The sequence below is a fragment of the Heteronotia binoei genome, chromosome 13 (assembly GCF_032191835.1).
Source record: "Heteronotia binoei isolate CCM8104 ecotype False Entrance Well chromosome 13, APGP_CSIRO_Hbin_v1, whole genome shotgun sequence".
NCBI classification, from domain to species: Eukaryota; Metazoa; Chordata; class Lepidosauria; order Squamata; family Gekkonidae; genus Heteronotia; species Heteronotia binoei.
Genome location: NC_083235.1, coordinates 23,243,151 through 23,261,537, shown reverse-complemented (window position 1 = coordinate 23,261,537; position 18,387 = coordinate 23,243,151). Strand labels below are relative to the sequence as shown.

General features: G+C 46.2%; 1 protein-coding gene across 1 annotated transcript in view; it reads right to left on the bottom strand.

Annotated features, from left to right (window-relative positions):
- Positions 1–18,387, bottom strand: part of ITGA5 (integrin subunit alpha 5) — a 114,545-nt gene that overhangs the window by 28,060 nt on the left and 68,098 nt on the right. Inside the window, exons 10-17 of the mRNA XM_060252503.1 lie at positions 16,422–16,478; positions 15,094–15,146; positions 13,731–13,939; positions 10,446–10,637; positions 8,245–8,290; positions 7,815–7,922; positions 4,183–4,238; positions 2,554–2,708 (exon numbers count right to left, since the gene is read on the bottom strand). Coding sequence (XP_060108486.1) covers positions 2,554–2,708; positions 4,183–4,238; positions 7,815–7,922; positions 8,245–8,290; positions 10,446–10,637; positions 13,731–13,939; positions 15,094–15,146; positions 16,422–16,478 — 876 coding nt within the window. The remainder of the gene's footprint in view (positions 1–2,553; positions 2,709–4,182; positions 4,239–7,814; positions 7,923–8,244; positions 8,291–10,445; positions 10,638–13,730; positions 13,940–15,093; positions 15,147–16,421; positions 16,479–18,387) is intronic.

Sequence of the window (18,387 nt, the reverse complement as noted above, 5' to 3'; positions counted from 1 at the left end):
CTACATTGCTAGCAACCATGTGAGTATTTCTATATAAGCCATCCAATACCTAACCATAAACATATCCAAAAATACTCTAATTGACAGATAACTACAGTAGCTAGAGAACGTCTGTCTACTGGTGTATGTATGGAGAATGCATGTTCTTCTGGCCACAACCTGACCAAAATTTAAACCTTACAGTAACATCTCATAACAACAGAAGATACCCTAGCAAGGTGTTTGCCCTTGATAATCTTAGAGCCATTTATAAGTGCACTGCCATGTGGAGCTATATTCTTCAAGGCCTACAAAGACTTCAACTGACTTAGAAGAATGCAACTCTGCTTAGGATGGCACTGTATATGTACTAGCAAACCCCATGCAACTTCTGCATCCTTACACACCTCTGGTAACATTCATTCTTTTAAAGGAGGGGTGTTGGTTGGTAGCTTTTATGTGCATGTGTGTGCGCGCATGCTCCTGGAAGTCATGGCAACCTCTGATGACTGGCCTCTACTGGAAGCCTGGAGGATATTCAGGGAGGTGGCTGAATAAAGACTGCCCCTGCCTCCCAGTTCTGGTATTCCAAAGAGGTGTCCCACCCAGGTACTTGCCAGAGTCGGCCTTGCTTAGTTTCCAGGATCTGACGAGATTGGGCTTAACTGGGATATCCAGGTCAGGGCTTTTAAAAAAACAATTTTAAGGTGGTCCAACGTGCTACCTTAAGGTTAATTTTTGTTGCATTAATGCTGTTGTTGGGTCTGCTGGGTATTCTGTTATGGATTCAAAACCTACTTCGAGAGCCAACAGTACAGAGGAATCAGCCAGCTAGGGCAGGGGTCCCCAACGTAGTGCCTGTGAGAGCCATGGCACCCAATGACAGCTTTCCTGACAGCGGCCACGTGTTTTTAGAAAGTGGATGTCACCAAGTAGGCCTTTTGCCCAGCAAGTCTTTTGATCGGTCACTTGAGATTTGATTAATTTAAACAAAAATTGCTTTGGCAGCAGCTGCTACCACTGCACAAGGATCTTCACTGTGTGACTGAAGGAAGTTTGCAGCAGCCATATGATAGCTGGTGTTGCCTCCTGCGGCAGCTCTTTCATACCAGCAATTCCAAACGCACCTGCAGGCTCACGAAAGTTGGGGATCCTGGCCCAGGGTCCCAACTCAAGCCGCCTGGTTCAAGCAAGCCCAGGATACTGGGGTGGAGCTCATGACAGCTCAGAGGGTCAACAAATGTTTCACAAGAGCAAGGCTCATTCCTGGGCTGAAAGCAGCTCAAGACTTTTGGGGCCCAGTAACACCAAAACATGAATTTGAATGGACTTCGGAGGATGGTGGAAGACAAGAGGGCCTGGCATGACTCGGTCCATGGGGCCACAAAGAGTTTAGTTTAGTTTATTCCATTTACATCCTACCCACCCTGCCAAAGCAGGCTCAGAGCAGCTCACAGTACACAGTAAATCAAAATAAAACAATTTAGATAAAGAATTAAGTTAAAACAATCTAAACAATTTGGTGCTAATTTTCCATTTAGTTATAGATGGCATTTAATGTTCTTAGACATCCTATTAGATCTCATTTCTTGGCAGGTTCAGTTAAAAGCTAGTTGGAATAGTATCGCCTTGCAGGTCTTGCGGCACTGGGCAAGGTCCTGCAAGGCTCTGACCTCCTCAGGCAGTTGATTCCACCAATGGGGGGCAGCAATTGAGAAGGCTCTTTCCCTGGCTGACTTCAGTCTTGTCTCCCTCAGCCCGGGGATGGATAGTAACTTTTGCGCTCCAGATCTAAGTACCCTCTGGGGAACGCATGGGGAGAGACGGTCCCTAAGGTAGGCAAGATACTCTAAGGTACCTTTTTGTTGTTGTTCAGTCGCACAGTCGAGTCGGACTCTTTGTGACCCCATGGACCAAGTCACGCCAGGCCCTCCTGTCTTCCACCATCCTCCGAAGTCTGCTCAAATTCGTGGTTGTTACATCAGTAATGCTGTCCAGCCACCTCATCTTTTGCCGCCCCCTTCTTTTGCCTTCTGTCTTTCCCAGCATCAGGGTCTTCTCCAGGGAGTGCTCCCTTCTCATTGGGTGGCCAAAGTATTTGAGCTTCAGCTTCAGCATCTGACCTTCCAGGGAACAGTCTGGGTTGATTTCTCTTAGGACTGACTGATTGGATCTTCTTGCAGTCCAAGGGACTTGCAAGATTCTTCTCCACACCACAGCTCGAAAGCATCTATTCTTCTGCACTCGGCCTTCTTTATGGTCCAGTTCTCACAGCCATACATTACTAAAGGTACCTTTACCCTAAGGTAAAGTTGGACTCGACTGTGCGACTGAACAACAACACCAAAACAGCCTGGGCTAGGCTCAAGGGACGGATGATCTGATGATGTTTTCAGACAGCTGCATGTGCCAACAAATACAGAGCCAATTATTACCCTGATGAACTGGGAGATACAAGTGGTGGCATTTGTTCCTGGTAGATAATAGAGTGGGCAAAGAAGCCAATACAGACTCGTGTGCTCCCAAAGGCATGCACACCGGGTGGGGGGATCTTTGGTATGAATCGCAACTCACCCGGAGGTAGATCTTCATCTCGCGGCACTCTGCATTGGCACCGTTGCGAATTTGGACAGTCTGAATCAGATGGGCCTGGCGGGAGCGCAGGAAGAGTGCCCGCTTCACTGCCCCCTTCTGCTTGTGGTGGTCGAGGTGGAGCTCCACAGTGAACCCTGCCCAGGTGAGACAAAGAGGAAGGGAGTGCCAAGTGAGATTTCAACGTCTGCCACCCAGAATGTGGGTCATAGCCCCAAAAAGTAGTCCCAAAAGCAATTTGAAGCGACCGCTATGCAGGATGTTATCTAAAGTCTCCAGTGCTCATTGGTTCCTCTGTGGAGACTCAAGAAGAAAGAACCAGATGTGATTCCCTTCTTCTGCCCATGACAAAGACTTATTCCTGTCCAGCGAGTGAGACCATGGAGGACATAAATTAAGCAGGAAGCCAGAAATGAACAAATCCATCAGGTAATTCTCCCTGGGTTTCATTTAGATTGAGTTACTGCCAACTATTTATAAAAAAATCTCTCTCTCTCTCTTTCTCTCAATCTCCCTCTGTATAAAATCTTGCTGCAACAAAACCTAACATCTTCATCTTGAAAAGAAAGCACAAGAAAATAATTTTATATTACTATACGGCTTTGATTTGCCATTGCAAATAATCAGATTTAAAAGCCATAAAAACAAGCACTGGCCCACATTAAGCATTTTCATCTTGGAAAAAAAAGTGTGAAAATAATATTTCTATACAGCACTGACTTGTCAATAACCCAATTTAAAATCTCTCCCCCAGTCAGAATTGGCCTACATCATCAATGGCTTTTAAACATTAGAAACCCATCGATCTTAATATAACTTTTATTCAGATGAAGGAAATGAAACCAGCTTTCCCAGAAGCTGTTTTGGAATTCCCCAGAGAGCCCAGTAAGACATAAAAAAAATACAATGGATGTTTAAGAACTTTCAGAGTTTCTTAGGCACCTTTGGTATGTAAGCCCCACATGTAGGTTCAGCCCTCACAATTTGGTTGTTCCTGCTTTTCATCTCCACAGATTCAGGGAACAGGAGAGTCCTAAAGAGAGCTGCGACAGACTAACAGGAAGAGAGATGAGGGAGTCACCTACCAGTTCTCTACCTTCAAGATAGATCCAGGTAGGCAGCAGCGTTGCTCTGAAGCAACAGAACAAAGTTAGAATCCGGGGGCACCTTTAAGGCCAACAAAGTTTTATTCAAGGTATCAATTTGCGTGTGCAAGTACACTTCCTCCGATCCGAGGAAGCGTGAGCAACAGCTCATACCCTGAATAAAACTTTGCTGGTCTTAAAGGTGCCCCCAGACTCTAACTTAGTCCTCTACCTTGTCACTGATTTGTGAGGGAAGGAAGGGGGAGAACACCCCCCCCCCCAAAAAAAAAGAACTACAGACTCAAAGCAACAAAATCATAGAAAGGGTTTTGCTTCATCACTAGGGTAAAAGACAGTTTCCCCATTACTTGTACCTGGGTGTTCCTAGCATATCCAACCTACGTGCTCTTCAGACTGCTGTCCAATTATAGCTGCTCCCACAGACTGACTATAGCTGCTCCCACAGACCTTTTCTCCAAATCCATTCCATGCCTCTCTTCTGAGTCCTGTCCCTCACACTACTTACCGATGGAGTCTGGCACATGCTTCCCCGATGCATTCAGACAGAAGCTCAGGTTGATGCTGTTAAGAGACCGCAGAAAGGGAGAGAGAAGCAATTGAACATAGTAAGTAACCTGTGGAAGACAGTGCTACCTCATGGTTAGACTTGGATAAGAATGCCCTGAGTTTTATGGCAAAACTTTTTGGAAACGATGAAGAGAAAACACAGCACTTTGCAGGAGGAAGTAATAGCCAGGTTGGAAACCACCTTTGTATAGTCAGATAACCCACCTACTTCACCCAGCAGCCTTAGGAAGGGTGGGAAGAGAGCAGCCCTTCCCTACTTGGGAAAGCCACACTAGACTCTTCTAGCCTGATCATGAGGGTTAAGGGGAGCTTATGAGACAGCCCCAGGCCAAAATGGCAGGCACTACAAGAAAGCTGCTGCAGAAAATTTACACACAAAAACAGCAGACCACATGATATTCCATTAACTACTGTAGAGGGACATTCAGTCTCTCTATATAACTCCAATCTTATCTGTTTTTACAGGCTAACCTGATGAATTTGAGATTTCCCTCCTGTTCTCAGATAGTTCTAACGAAACCACCTTTAAGATGGTCAGTTTTTGCACACTGGTATGCTCAACAAGGAAGCAGTTGGTTAAGTTCTTTTATTATTTTCATACAACTGAAATCAGGCTGTTACATGGCTCTGAAAATACATTGTACGTAGATGTGTGCTGATGACACTCTCCAGGTGTCAATCTTGGCAGATGATCGCACCAAATAAAGATTCACTGATTGACTGAGAAAGACTCAGCAGAATTAACTAGAGTATTGCAGGCAGATTGTGGGAGCTGGGGAAGGTCTCTGATTCTGCAGCAGAGGAAATGAAGCAGCAATGTGCAACGGGGAATCACTCCTAGCCAATTCAGTTCTTCCTTCCAGCTGCATGGGTCCCAGCTGTGTCCCTAACATACATCAATCCCCCAATTCAAAGTCAGATTGGGCTGGTGGCCAGGACCACCAACCCTCCCCCAAGTGGCTGGGAAAACAAAAAACATACTGCCTATAAATACACCCTCCCACACACACACAACATCCCTTCAATAACTGGAGGGGTCATTCCATCTTCCATTTAGCCCCCCTAAGATCTGGGAGTTTCAGGTCTCATCTGTATGTTATTTGCTTCAGCATAGAGGCCATTTGAAAATTGTCTCTGTGTGATGGCTTAATTCCTGGACAGCTGTAAGCTGTTGGTAGTCTCTATTTTCTAGTCCATTATAAAATGGGGGGCGGACTCCGGTTTGGGAGCCATATGTGGCTCTTTCACACGTATTGTGTTGCTCTCAAAGCCCCCACTGTCCCATCAGCTGACTTGGAGAATGCATTTAAAGTTAATGTTGCTTTCTTTCCACCTATCCGTCCCCCCCTCCCCATCTATTTTCCTTCCTTCCTTCATCTCTAACAGTCATGTCTTGTGGCTCTCAAACATCTGACGTTTATTCTATGCGACTCTTACATCAACCAAGTTTGGCCACTCCTGTTACAAGACATGTGGACATAGGCAGGGTGTGGATTGAGAATCTGTCCCCAGCACAGCTGGGAAACGCCACAAAATAAGTTGGGTAAACCCTGCCCATGGAACAAATGGGTTGAGGCATGTAACCTATTGTAAGGACACCTTCCTCTGCTAATGGGGAATTGCAGGTTCCCTTTTTCTGAAAGGTCAGAACACTACAGTTCCCAAGCTACCTGGGAACTTAATAATAATAATAATAGATTTTATTTGTATCCCGCCCTCCCCGCCTAGGCGGCTCAGGGCGGCTAACAGCATTCCATACATTAACATAAATAGGTAAAACTTTAAATTTAACAATTAAAAAATTTAAACATATAAAAACCAGTTAATTGAGTTAAAACACATGATTTAAGTTACATTAAATGTATCTGGCAGCAATAAAACTGTTCTGGCGCTGGTTCTGCCAGTTTAGATAGTTCCATAGTAGTATTATAGATGGCGGTTCTTTTATTCCTAGCAACTTAGCAGTCGATATCAGTATAGGCTTGTCTGAAAAGGGCGGTCTTGCAGGCCCTGTGGAACTGGTCGAGGTTCCGCAGGGCCCGCACTTCCTCCGGAAGCTGGTTCCACAGTGCAGGAGCCGCGGCTGAAAAGGCCCGTGCTCTGGTGTTTTGGAGTTTGACGTCTCTCGGCCCAGGGATGGTCATTTTATTTTTACCCACTGACCTCAGTACCCTCTGGGGTTCATATGGGGAGAGACGGTCCCTTAGGTAGGCTGGTCCTCGGCCATATAGGGCTTTAAAGGTAATAACAACACCTTGTACTGGACTCGGTAGGTGATTGGCAGCCAGTGCAGTCCGCGCAGCCCCGGCCGTATGTGCTCCCATTTTGGGAGCCCCAATAGTAGCCTGGCCGACGCGTTCTGCACCAGCTGCAGCTTCCGGGTCCGGCACAGAGGTAGCCCCAAGTAGAGGGCATTACAGTAGTCCAATCTTGAGGTGACTGTTGCATGGATCACTGTTGCGAGGTCGCGACGTTCCAGGAAGGGGGCCAACTGCCTTGCCCGCTTCAGGTGGAAGAATGCTGACTTGGCAGTGGCTGCTATCTGGGCCTCCATTGATAATGAAGGCTCCAGTAAAACGCCCAAACTCTTTACCTGGCGCACTGGTTTCAATGGTGCGCCGTCGAAAGTTGGGAGAGCTATTTCCCCTCCTAGGGCGCCGCGACCCACACAAAGGACCTCTGTCTTCGCTGGGTTCAACTTCAGCCCACTCAATCTGAGCCACGTCGCTACAGCCTGCAGAGCCCGATCTAGGTTCCCTGGGGCGGAGCCGGGCCAGCCGTCCATTAGCAGATAGAGCTGGGTGTCATCTGCATATTGATGGCAACCCAGCCCAAACCTCCGGACAATCTGGGCAAGGGGGCGCATATAAATGTTAAACAGCATTGGGGAGAGAACTGCTCCCTGAGGCACCCCACAATCAAGTGTGTGCCTCTGGGAATGCTCACCCCCAATAGCCACCCTTTGTCCCCGACCAGAGAGGAAGGAGGAGAGCCATTGCAAGGCCAACCCCCCAACCCCTATGTCGGCGAGGCGGCGCTTTAGCAACTGATGGTCGACTGTGTCAAATGCCGCCGACAGGTCTAGTAACATCAGTACCGCAGCGCCGCCCCGATCCAGTTGCTGCCGAAGGTCATCTACCAAGGCGACCAGCACCGTCTCCGTCCCATGGCCCGGTCGGAACCCAGACTGGCACGGGTCAAGAACGGAAGCGTCATCTAGGAACCTCTGTAGCTGCCACGCCACTGCCCTCTCAATGATTTTACCTAAAAATGGTAAATTAGACACCGGACGGTAATTTGCCAATTCGGCCGGGTCTGCTGTACATTTTTTTAAGAGAGGGCGAACCAACGCCTCTTTCAAGGGCGTTGGGAAATGCCCCTCTGTGAGGGATCTATTTATGATGTCCCGTAAAGGACATCTAAGCTCCCTCTGGCAAGATTTAATCAGCCAAGAGGGGCAAGGATCCAAATCGCATGTTGTTGGGCGAGCAGCGGAGAGGATCCCATCGACTTCCTCCAGGTTAATACAGCGGACATCCTCCAATACAGCATTTCCCTGCAACCACTCACCAGGCAACAGAGATTCCCGTGTCCTCCAGGATACAAGCTCGTTCTTCTGGGTTAAACATGGTGGGGAAGATGCTGAGAGTGGTCGTGGCGTGGACTACGGGGCGTCCCCTGAGGACAGAATGCAAGGAAGACGGTCTGGCACTGAGAGAAATTTTTAGCAGCAAGTATCAATGTCATGCTAGAAAAGGAGGCTCTGGGTCTACATCTTTTATACATCACGGTGCTGCAAAGTACTGTCAAGTGGCAGCTGAATTATGGTGACCTCATAGGGTTTTCAAGGCAAGAGAGGAACAAAGGTGGTTCACCACTGCCTATCTCTGCATAGCAATCCTGGACTTCCCATCCAAATACTAACCAGGACTGACCCTGCTTAGCTTCCAAGATCAGGCTCGCTTGGGCCATTCAGGGCAAGGTTATATATGGTGCTTACCTGTAAACCATAGCTCTGTCTACTCCAAAGGCCCCCACAATAAGATCTGCAGGACAGAGGGAGAGAAAGGACAGCTAAGCTCAGGAGACCTTGACCAGCTATTTTCCAGAATATAAGTTCCTATGAAGAAACTGAACTCGAGCCTGCCTAGATATAGTTTCCATTAGCCTAAGAGTCTTATACTTGCATCCCAAACGAATACGCTATGGGAAAAATCACTCAGCATGTCCTCAGAAGTCCTCTTCTTTGTTGCTCTGGCATAACAACGTGTGAAGTGGTGTTAACAAGTGGTGGTAAGAAGCACACGCAGATCCCCATGGAACTCGTGCACATTTAGCTTGGACGATGTTGTTATGAATGAGACCTATCAGGCCGATTCCACATCTAAACCCAAGAGACATGGATTCAAACCTTCTTCCTGCCCAGTTGCAAAATGCATGACTTTGGGCCAGCTGCCTTGGCTCACAGGTTCATTGCAAGGATAAAATGTGTGTGGAATCTGCATGCTATTCCAAGGTTCTTAGACAAAGGCCAAGAAAAAACTCTAATGCAGGGGTGTCAAACCCATTTGGTATGAGGGCCAGATTTGACATTAATGAGACCTTGTTTGGCCGGGTCATGTCAGGCCAGGCCGTTTGTGTACTTATTTAAGATTATGTAGCAGAGACACAGACACAATTAAAGATTTTTTAAAAAAACTTAAAATAAAACATGCTTAAAACATCAGCACTTGTTGGTCTTAAAGGTGCTTTCTTTGCATCTCTCCCATGCAATCCAGGGAACTGGGCAAAGGAAGCTCTGGCTCTTTCCTTCCTTCCCTAGGGGACCAGGAGGGGGGAGAAGCCTCAGCCAATAGCAGGAGGAGAGGCTTGGCTCAGTAGCTTTGTTGTGTGCTTGAGAAAGCCTGGTAAAGCAAGCTCTGCCTCCTCACTTCCTCCCCAAGGGAGGAGCCTCAGTCAATACAGAAAACAGAGACTTGGCTCTGTAGCTCTGCTGTGCGATTGGGCAAGCCTTGCAAAGCAAGCTGTTATGCAGAAGGAAGCAAGAGAGAGGGAGTAGGAAGCAGAGGACAGCCAGTTGCTCAGGGGCCTGATTCGGCCTCCAGGCCGCATGTTTGACACCCCTGCTTTAATGAATAATTACTGCCATCTTTCATATTAGATCTGACTGAAGTTCTACTCTGGGGTCTCCCACCTTCATGTTAAGTGGGCTGTGCCTGGAGAGAGGGATATTTTTCATTCTGAGGCACTAATCCTCTGAATCCCAGTGCAAGGAGGCAGCAACAGGGGAAGGCCTCTGCCTCTGTTCCCTGTTATCGGTCATCCAAAGGAACCGGTTGAAACAGTCATGTGAGACTAGATGGGCCACTGGTGTGATCCAGCAAGGCTCTTCTTATGTCCCTATGTGACCATTGTAGTTGCGGAATTTATAGAATACCCTCTCCAGACATATTCAAACTCTGCCAATATAAGTGACTTTTGGGCAACAAGTTTTAGTTAGGCAAGTTTTTAAATGGTTACAGAAGCATGGTGTAGCAGCTAGAGTGCCGGAAGAAAATCCCAGAGACCCAGGTTTGAATCTCTGATCTGCTGCTGAAGCTCGATGGGTGACTTTGGGCTATTCACACACCCTCGGTCTAACCTACCTCTCGCTGCTGTAAGGAAAGAATGGAGGTGAGGAAAACAAGGTAAGCTACTTTGGGTCCCCCCACTGGAGAGGGGTGAGACGTAAATGAAGTAACTAACCAACTAACTTAAACACAAATGTTTAATATGATTGTTTACAGAATGTAATGTTTGAGTCACAAGCAATGCTCCCTTTAAGCTCTTGTGAGCAAAAATTCTACTTCATGAGCTCCCGGCGTTCAAGTTGTGAACGAGCGATTTGGCTACTGCATAAATCAGTTTGCTATGGAGCCATCCTTCCTGAGCTAAGGCAAAATGTGTGAGCCAGAGGCTAAAAAACGGTGAGCTAGCGCGCATTAACCCAGCTTAGAAGGACCACTGGTCACAAGCCCCCTTTGAAACCAGGTAAAAAGAAGGGCAGGGCAGCAACTGTTTCAGCAACTGACACAAACTCCACAAACTTGTCCATGCAAACCATGTGCTCTACAGCCATTCTGTGCTTTCAACTATGGCCCTTTTCTGTTTTAGATGTTCCAAGGCAGCCTTGGCTTGTCATTTCAAACACGGTGCCCTCACCTGGGTAGCCGTTTCCATCTAGGTCCTTGGCCCCTCGCATGGAGAACCCAAAGAAGTCAGGGGCGTGACTGTCCATCCAGTGTCCCTGCAACACCTGAGAAGGTTTGGGGTGCAACCCTTCAGGTCGGCCGTTGTACACGTAGACTACACCTTGCTGGTCCTTGCCGCCAAATGGTGCGCCGATCCCCACATCTGCAGGAAGAAACACCAAGGTAAGCCTGAGGTTTGCTAGGAAAAGCTGAAGGCAATGGGAAAAGAAGACAACCCACATGATGGATGGACTCAATAAAGGAAGCCACAGCCTTCCGTTTGCACGACCCGAGCAAGGCTGTTAAGAATATGACGTTTTGGAGGCTATTCATTCACAGGATCAGAAGCAACTTGACGACACGTGGCACCCGGAAGTATGAAATCAGTCAAGTTATTTCAGTACACAGCTATGGCTGGCGTGAAAGCAGAAAGCGGCAGTGTTGGGATACCAGCCAACTGACCACAATGGTCAGAGTGAAAAGGAAGTTGCCTCAAATGAGCCAGACACTACTTCCTCTCACCTTGTACTGTCTACCCTAATCAGCCACAATCCCACACAGGGAGAGAGGTCTTGACTCGAACTTGCTCCCCGGGGGTGGATTCACGTTACAAGGTCTACTCCCCCCCGTTAACAGATGTGGCCTAGGAGCGCCATTCTTAGTTAATTCTCAGGTGTATGTGAGCCTGACTCAGATCAGAAGCCCGGTACGAGGGGAGAGCAGGCTTAAGCTAATTTTCCTTCAATGCCATTTTCTTTCACATATATTTGTGTGGCTCTCAAAGCCTCCATCGTCCCATCAGCCAGCTTGGAGAAGACATTTCTCTCTTTAAATCACTTAAATCACAAACCAGCTGGTGGCTTGGAGAATGCATTCCATGTTAAAGCCGCTTTCTTTCCACCTCTCCCTCACTTTCCCATTTGCTTTCCTTCCTGTCTTGCAGCTCTCAAACATCCTACGTTTATTCTATGCAGCTCTTATGCTAAGCAAGTGTGGCTACCCCGGTCTAGACAGAGATGACCCTGTGGGAGCTGCAGTTGGAATATCCAGCCAGCAGATGGCAGCAAGATAACAAGCTGGGCTTCCCTAGGTTCCCTGCATACCTAGGATGAGTCTCTTCTCACGCTTGTCAAAAACTATCAGTCCTGATTGTGTACACATATGGATTAGAACTCATACTTGGCCCATAAATAAGTACTGGGGGGTTGGAGGGAAAGTCACCTTTTTATGACTTTCACCACACTGGTTTGAATGTAACGTGGCTAACTAATCCATGTTATCTTGAGTATGTGTGCTATGTCCAGGGTGTGGATGCTCAAGCCAGCAATCCAAATCAGGCCCCCTCTTCTTGCTTATTCAGGCCCAGCAATTCTCACAGTGTCTGATGTTAAATTTACCCCAACCTGCTTTTGGTCTCTAATCCTTGCCCACCTGCCCCCCCCCACCCCCCACGGCACAGCAGTTGTCAGAAGCGGTCCAAGGAGACGGCTCAAAGAAAGCCTGAAGCAGGAACGAGGCAGATTGTCAAGAGTCACTCCATCTTGTTCCTCTTGTCATGTGTATTCAATTGTACAATGCTATGCTGTGCTTCAATGCTATGCTGCGCTTGCTATGCCTTTGATATAACTGTAACTTGTTGCTTATCTGGAGGGAGGATGGCATGTCTGGGAATTGGCTAGTTGCTAGGTAACCAAGGGCAAAGAGCTGGAGGAGATGTGAACCATGAACTGAAGGTGAGCACCTGCGGTTATGAGAGCTTAGCAAAAACCCCGCGCAAAACCCCCGCTTTTGCTTGGCGCGCTTTGGCTTGAATAATAATGATCAGGGCAAAGGTTTATAAGTTGGGGGAATTGACAGAGAGGTCAGTTCCGACAACGCGTATGCATGCCCATGAAGCTGAAATAAAGTTGAACTTCAACTGTCTTCTCCTTGACTCTGGGTCCAACACAGATCAGAGAGGATCAATCTTTCAAAATGAGGGCCTCTAATTCATTAAGACCGTTAGTAGTTAGCTAAAGGCCCCTGAACATACAGATGTTCTAGAAGAAGAAGAATTGCAGATTTATACCCCGCCGTTCTCTCTGAATCAGAGACTCAAAGCAGCTTACAATCTCCTTTATCTTCTCCCCCCACAACAGACACCCTGTGAGGTGGGTGGGGCTGAGAGGGATCTCACAGCAGCTGCCCTTTCAAGGGCAGATAAGCAACAAGTTACAGTTATATCAAAGGCATAGAAAGGGCAGCATAGCATTGTACAACTGAATACACATGACAAGAGGAACAAGATGGAGTGACTTTCGACAACCTCTGCCAGAGCTATGGCTGACCCAAGGCCAGTTCAGCAGCTGCAAGTGGAGGAGTGGGGAATCAAACCCGGTTCTCCCAGATAAGAGTCCATACACTTAACCACTACACCAAAGTGGGTCTCTACTCTTGCACATCCTGATTTGGGAAGACCTGCTAGTTTGATGGGATTATCTGGTCACTTTCAATGGAGAGCTGAAGAGGAAGTGTTTGCTCTCAGTGGAGATGTTTTGGAAGGAGGTAAACCCAGGACAGTCAACTCTACAAAGAGACAGCATACAACCTCCTCCTCTAGAGCAGGGCAAGCCCTGCCACTAGGTAAAGTAGGCGATTGCCTAGGGTGCTGGCTTTCTGGGGATGCCAAGCTGGGCACCCCATGTGACTTGGTGACATTACCAGTGCAGAGGGAGCACCAGAAGTTCACCTTGCCTAAGGTGCCAGACAGTCTAGGGCCAGCCCTGTCTAGAGGTACTATGAATGTTACTTGTCTCTGCATGAGTTGCTGTTCTGCCCTGATAGTTTGCCGTCACAAGGCATGCCTAGAATACTTTCACGTACAAATGAGGGAATGGGCTCTTCTGAGTAAAACTACTCTCTTCATGAGCAGGGCAGTCCTGAGAGAAACATGCCTCCAGTTTTAACTTCCCCCAAAACATGGGCCCTGGCATTCCGAAAATGCTGATTTTAGCAGAATATAGATTTGACATCAACTGTAAACACAAGAAGGCCTGAACTAATGAGCTATCCAGTGGAGCCTGCTGTCAAAAATAAACACTACAGAAAGGCAAATACTTAACAGCAAGCAAGCAAACAAAAAACAGACCTATCCTAACGGACAAATGTATTTTACAAGAAAACTTCCAGCAATCTGATCCTTCCCTCTCCTGTGCATGTATCTATACTTGCACACGCATGAATATCCTTTCCTCCCTATCTCCCCAATGCTCCATACCATTGTAACCATCTTGATCGAGGTCTCCCAACGGTGCAATGGCACTGCCGAACCGACCAAACTCTTGAGGACCGGTAAGAACAGCTGACGCGGTGGGCTCCATGCCGTTCGGCCGCTGCAGGTAGATGTAGACCTTCCCCACCTCCTGCACACGCCCGTCTTCCGTTTTCTCCATAAACAGGGGGGCGCCGATCAGCAAGTCATCGAGGCTGCAAAGAGAAGCAACACACTAAATATCCAGTTTTAGAGTCAAAAGCTACATATGTCATTGCTGGAACATGAAAATCCTTACAAAGAGGAGAAAGCTGAAATATAGCTGATTATTATTGTTATTTATTTATTTATATTCCGTCCATTCCCTCATAGGGGCTCAGAGAAGAGCATAATCAGGCCACATTGGTCCATCCAGTCCAACACTCCACCACACAGTGGCCAAAAAGCCCAGGTGCTAACAGGAGGTCCACCAGTGGGGCCAGGACACTAGAAGCCATCCCACTGTTGCCCCCCGCAAGCACCAAAAATACAGAGCATCACTGCCCCAGACAGAGAGTTCCATCTATATCCTGTGACTAATAGCCACTGATGGACCTCTGCTCCATATGTTAATCCAATCCCCTCTTGAAGCTGTCTATGCTTATAGCTGCAACCACCTCCTCTGGCGTTCCATGTGTTAATCACCCTTTGGGTGAAGAAGTACTTATGGTTCTGGGAGAACCGGGTTTGATTCCCCACCCCTCCAGTTGTAGCTGCTGGAATGGCCTTGGCCTTGGCTTAGCCACAGCTCTCGTAGGAATCATCCTTGAAAGGGCAGCTGATGTAATAGTTCTCTCAGCCCCACCTACCTCACAGAGTGTCTGTTGTAGGGGGGGAGAAGGTAATTGTGACCGCTCTGAGACGCTGAGATTCAGAGTATAGGGCAGGATATAAATGCAATATCATCTTCTTTTATCTGTTCTAACCTGTTCAGCAATTTCATTGAGTGCCCACAAGTTCTTATATTGTGAGAAAGGAAGAAAAGTACTTCTTTCTCTACCTTCTCAATCCCAAGCATAATCTTGTCAACCTAGATTGTCACCCTTCATTTGATGTTTCTCCAAGCTAAAGAGCCCCAAGTGCTTTAACTTTTTTTATAGGGAAAGTCTTTCACCCCAGCCTTGCTGGTACTATTTCCACGGGGTCTGCATTTCCCCTCTTTCTGCAGTTCAACCTCACTGGGCCTCTCTGCTCCCCTCCCCACTCCACTCCTGTTCAAGACTTGACAAAGACTCCCTTTTCCAAATCAAGTGAATTTCCCCTTCACCAAGGAGGAGGATCCCCTGCTTCCCACTAACCATTGCCCAGGTTGCCCCATCTCCGCACTCACCCGTCACTGTTAATATCAGTGGCAGCCACAGCGTGCCCAAAGTAGGAAGCCATCTGTTGGAGGAAGGGACAGGCAGGGATGAGGTCAAGAATGTCAGTATGGACAAGACTTCCTAAGAACAGGGAAGACACTGCCCAGGTAAGTACGCTTCAGTTCCCCACAATTATTCACTCATTCCCCTTAAAGTCACTCTGTCATGCTATCTACAATGCTCCTTACAGCAAAGTGTATTAATCAGGGCTTTTTTTTGTAGCAGGAACTCCTTTGCATATTAGGCCACACACCCCTGATGTAGCCAATCCTCCAAGAGTTTACAGGGCTCTTAGTACAGGGCCTATGTTAAGCTTCTGAAGGATTGACTGCATCCAGGGGTGTGTGGCCTAATATGCAAAGGAATTCCTGCTACAAAGAAAGTCCTGATTAAGATACAAATATAAAAATATTTTAAGTATTTATTTATTATAAATATTTTAGTGTATTTCTATTCTACCTCCCCAGAGTTCTGTTTGAGGTAAATTCCAATTAAAGTTATATATCATCAGTATAAAAACAAAAAGCTGTTTGAACAATCCATTATTTCTAATAACAAAGAGCTGTTTCCCTGTGGGGATGAAAACAGTCACGCAAAGGGGCCAGCAGCCCCTTCAGTTTAGGGTTCTGCAAACCAAGGAGAAGTGTGAGGTAATTTGTCAAAAGAAATATCTAAAGCCTGAATGCTGGGCTGAGCATACCATATACGCTAAAATTCTGCACCAAGAAAAGCCTCATCCTGCAAGCTGCAGAAGTTATACAACTGATATAAATTTGCAGAATTCCTTTTACTTTGCATGATTTATTCCGGTATTGCTAGTCAAGGGGTGGCACTACACTTGAAGTCTTATTCCGCCACCTCTCTGACTTCTGAGATCTCAGCAGATATAAGGGCTAGAAACTCACCCTCTCTCTCTTTCCCTGTTTTAAAAGAAAGCTGAGATCGTAAGGAAACCAAGTTTTCTTCACAGGACCACAATTTAGTATAATCCTACAAGAGTACTGAAATAGACAAAGTCTTTTCTTTAGATCCGATTTGGAGCAAAGCCAGTCTTGAGGTGAAGGGAAGGAAGCAAGCGCTAAGAAAGCATGTGGTCCTTAGCAACTATCAGATGACCTCACTTCCTCAGAATTGGCTTTGAGCCCATCAGGAGCTTTTAGCCCTAAGTCAGTTATGGCAGAGCTGGCAACAACTATAGCAGCACAGAAAAGCAAGAGCAATGACTCCGGATCAATAGTCTAGTTTTTTACATAGAATCTCCTTTCCCAGCTTCAGGGCAGATTATTCAGCTATTCACCTGCTCTCCCGAAAAGTTGTACAGTGACCGAATGTCACTTCCATTTAGAATTGTGACCTGGAAAAATTGAAAGAAAAAAAGAAAGGAATAAACTAGAAAGCATGAGAATATTATAGGTTATAGATAGATGTTCAAGAAAGTGGCTATCTTGACTTTAAATAATCATGTAATCTTATGCCATATATATTGTGCTGTTGTGTGTGTGTGTATAGAGATATAGAGATAGAGAGCCACACATTAATAATGTCATTTATTTGTTAAAGTAACTGCCATGTATTTTTCCTACATATTTATACATTAAGAAATACCCTTAATATTTATATAACTGCCCATATATTATGTAATTAACTTACTTAATAATGCATTTCCCTTTTCCCTATTTCCCTGCTTTTTTCTGTATCCCCATTAAAATCTAAAAAAGAAAGAATAATAAAAAGAAAAAAGAAAGATAAGCAGTGTTCCTGTCACAGAATCACAGCTATTACCTTCACCCCCCCCCCCAAAAAAAAATATTACTAATGGGAATGGAAACAACCTTGGCATTCTTGCTTCCATGCCCTGAGATCTCTGTTGTAATAGCACCTTGACTCTTTTCTAGAAAGGAGGACTGAGCACCACAGCTATGCTACAACTATGAAAAAATTGTTTTATACCTCAATCGTTAAGAGTGTTTTCATGCCCCATTCCACATGACTATCTTTCGGGGGTGAGGGGAGTCCCTGGAGTGAAAGCTACCTAATTTAACCCAGGATTCCTCCCATATTTTCAACCCTGTGAGATTGTGACAGGGGGTAATAGTTAATGTTATTTTTACGTTTGATTGTTTATACGTCACTGTTCACTTAATACTGAACCATGTGGCATTCTGGGTAAAGGAGATGGCAGTTAAAGATGGCAGTTCACAGACTTCAGCGGCAGCGCTGAAATGATTTTGGTTGTGAAAGTGTTTTAGTTCATTTGATGTGTTCTTAAGAAATAAAAAACATTTTCTACATATCCTGTCTTTTTCCTTGACTGGAGCGTAACACTACAGTACCAAAGCAAGAGCCGTCACACAAAAGACTACTTGAGCAAAGTGAGGTTGCGGAAAGTGAGGTTGCGGTTACCATATTGTGAAAAAAAAATTAGTCAGAAAAGGGTGTTCACACACTTGTACTTCTGTGAGGGGGAGGTGGTTGTGGTTCCTTTCAAGTCATACTGAGGACTACAAACAGGTCAAGGGGAGGTCACTGGGGGAAATGCTGTCTCTCACTCACTCTTTGTGTCATATGTCTAAGACAAACAAAAGTACATCCCTAAGTAACCTCCTCATTGGCCACAGTCAAACGGCCACAAGGAAATCAGATTTGTTCAGTTTGGGGCCTGTTTCCTTTCTGTACCAGTTATTACAGCAACTGTGTGGTTGACAATAAGTGTGTGGCTCGGCAACAAAAAATTAGGGGTGGATGGGAAAGATACAACACTGCGGTGTGTAGGTATGAGGAACTGTGCTGTTCATGTAGTTTGAGCAACTGAATGACAGGCCACCTTTTAGACCTGTGACAGGAACAGCCACAGGAGTGCAGTGCAAGGGATTCAAGACAGAAAGGACAGGTGCTTCAAAACCGATTATTATGCACTTTTACCACACAGGTCAATGGTGGTGTGGGGTTTTTTTTGTCGGCAGGGCCCTATCTGCTATGTGCAGAGGAGGGGAAAAATCCAAATGGGCTCATTTCCAGCAATGCACAGATTTACAATGTGGTACCCACAACATTCAGGGAGACTTTTCAGTCATCTACTTTGTTGTTAGATTTAAATCTTTTTGGAAGACAGATATCTTCACGTTCCTTATCCCCAGTGGGTTTGCCCTTGTCAAATGGGAAAGGCTGAGACAGTTAATCACATATTATTACATTGTCCGAACAATAATGATATATGTTTTCAATGTATTAAGCCAATTTTAATAAATTCCCCTGGAAGATCA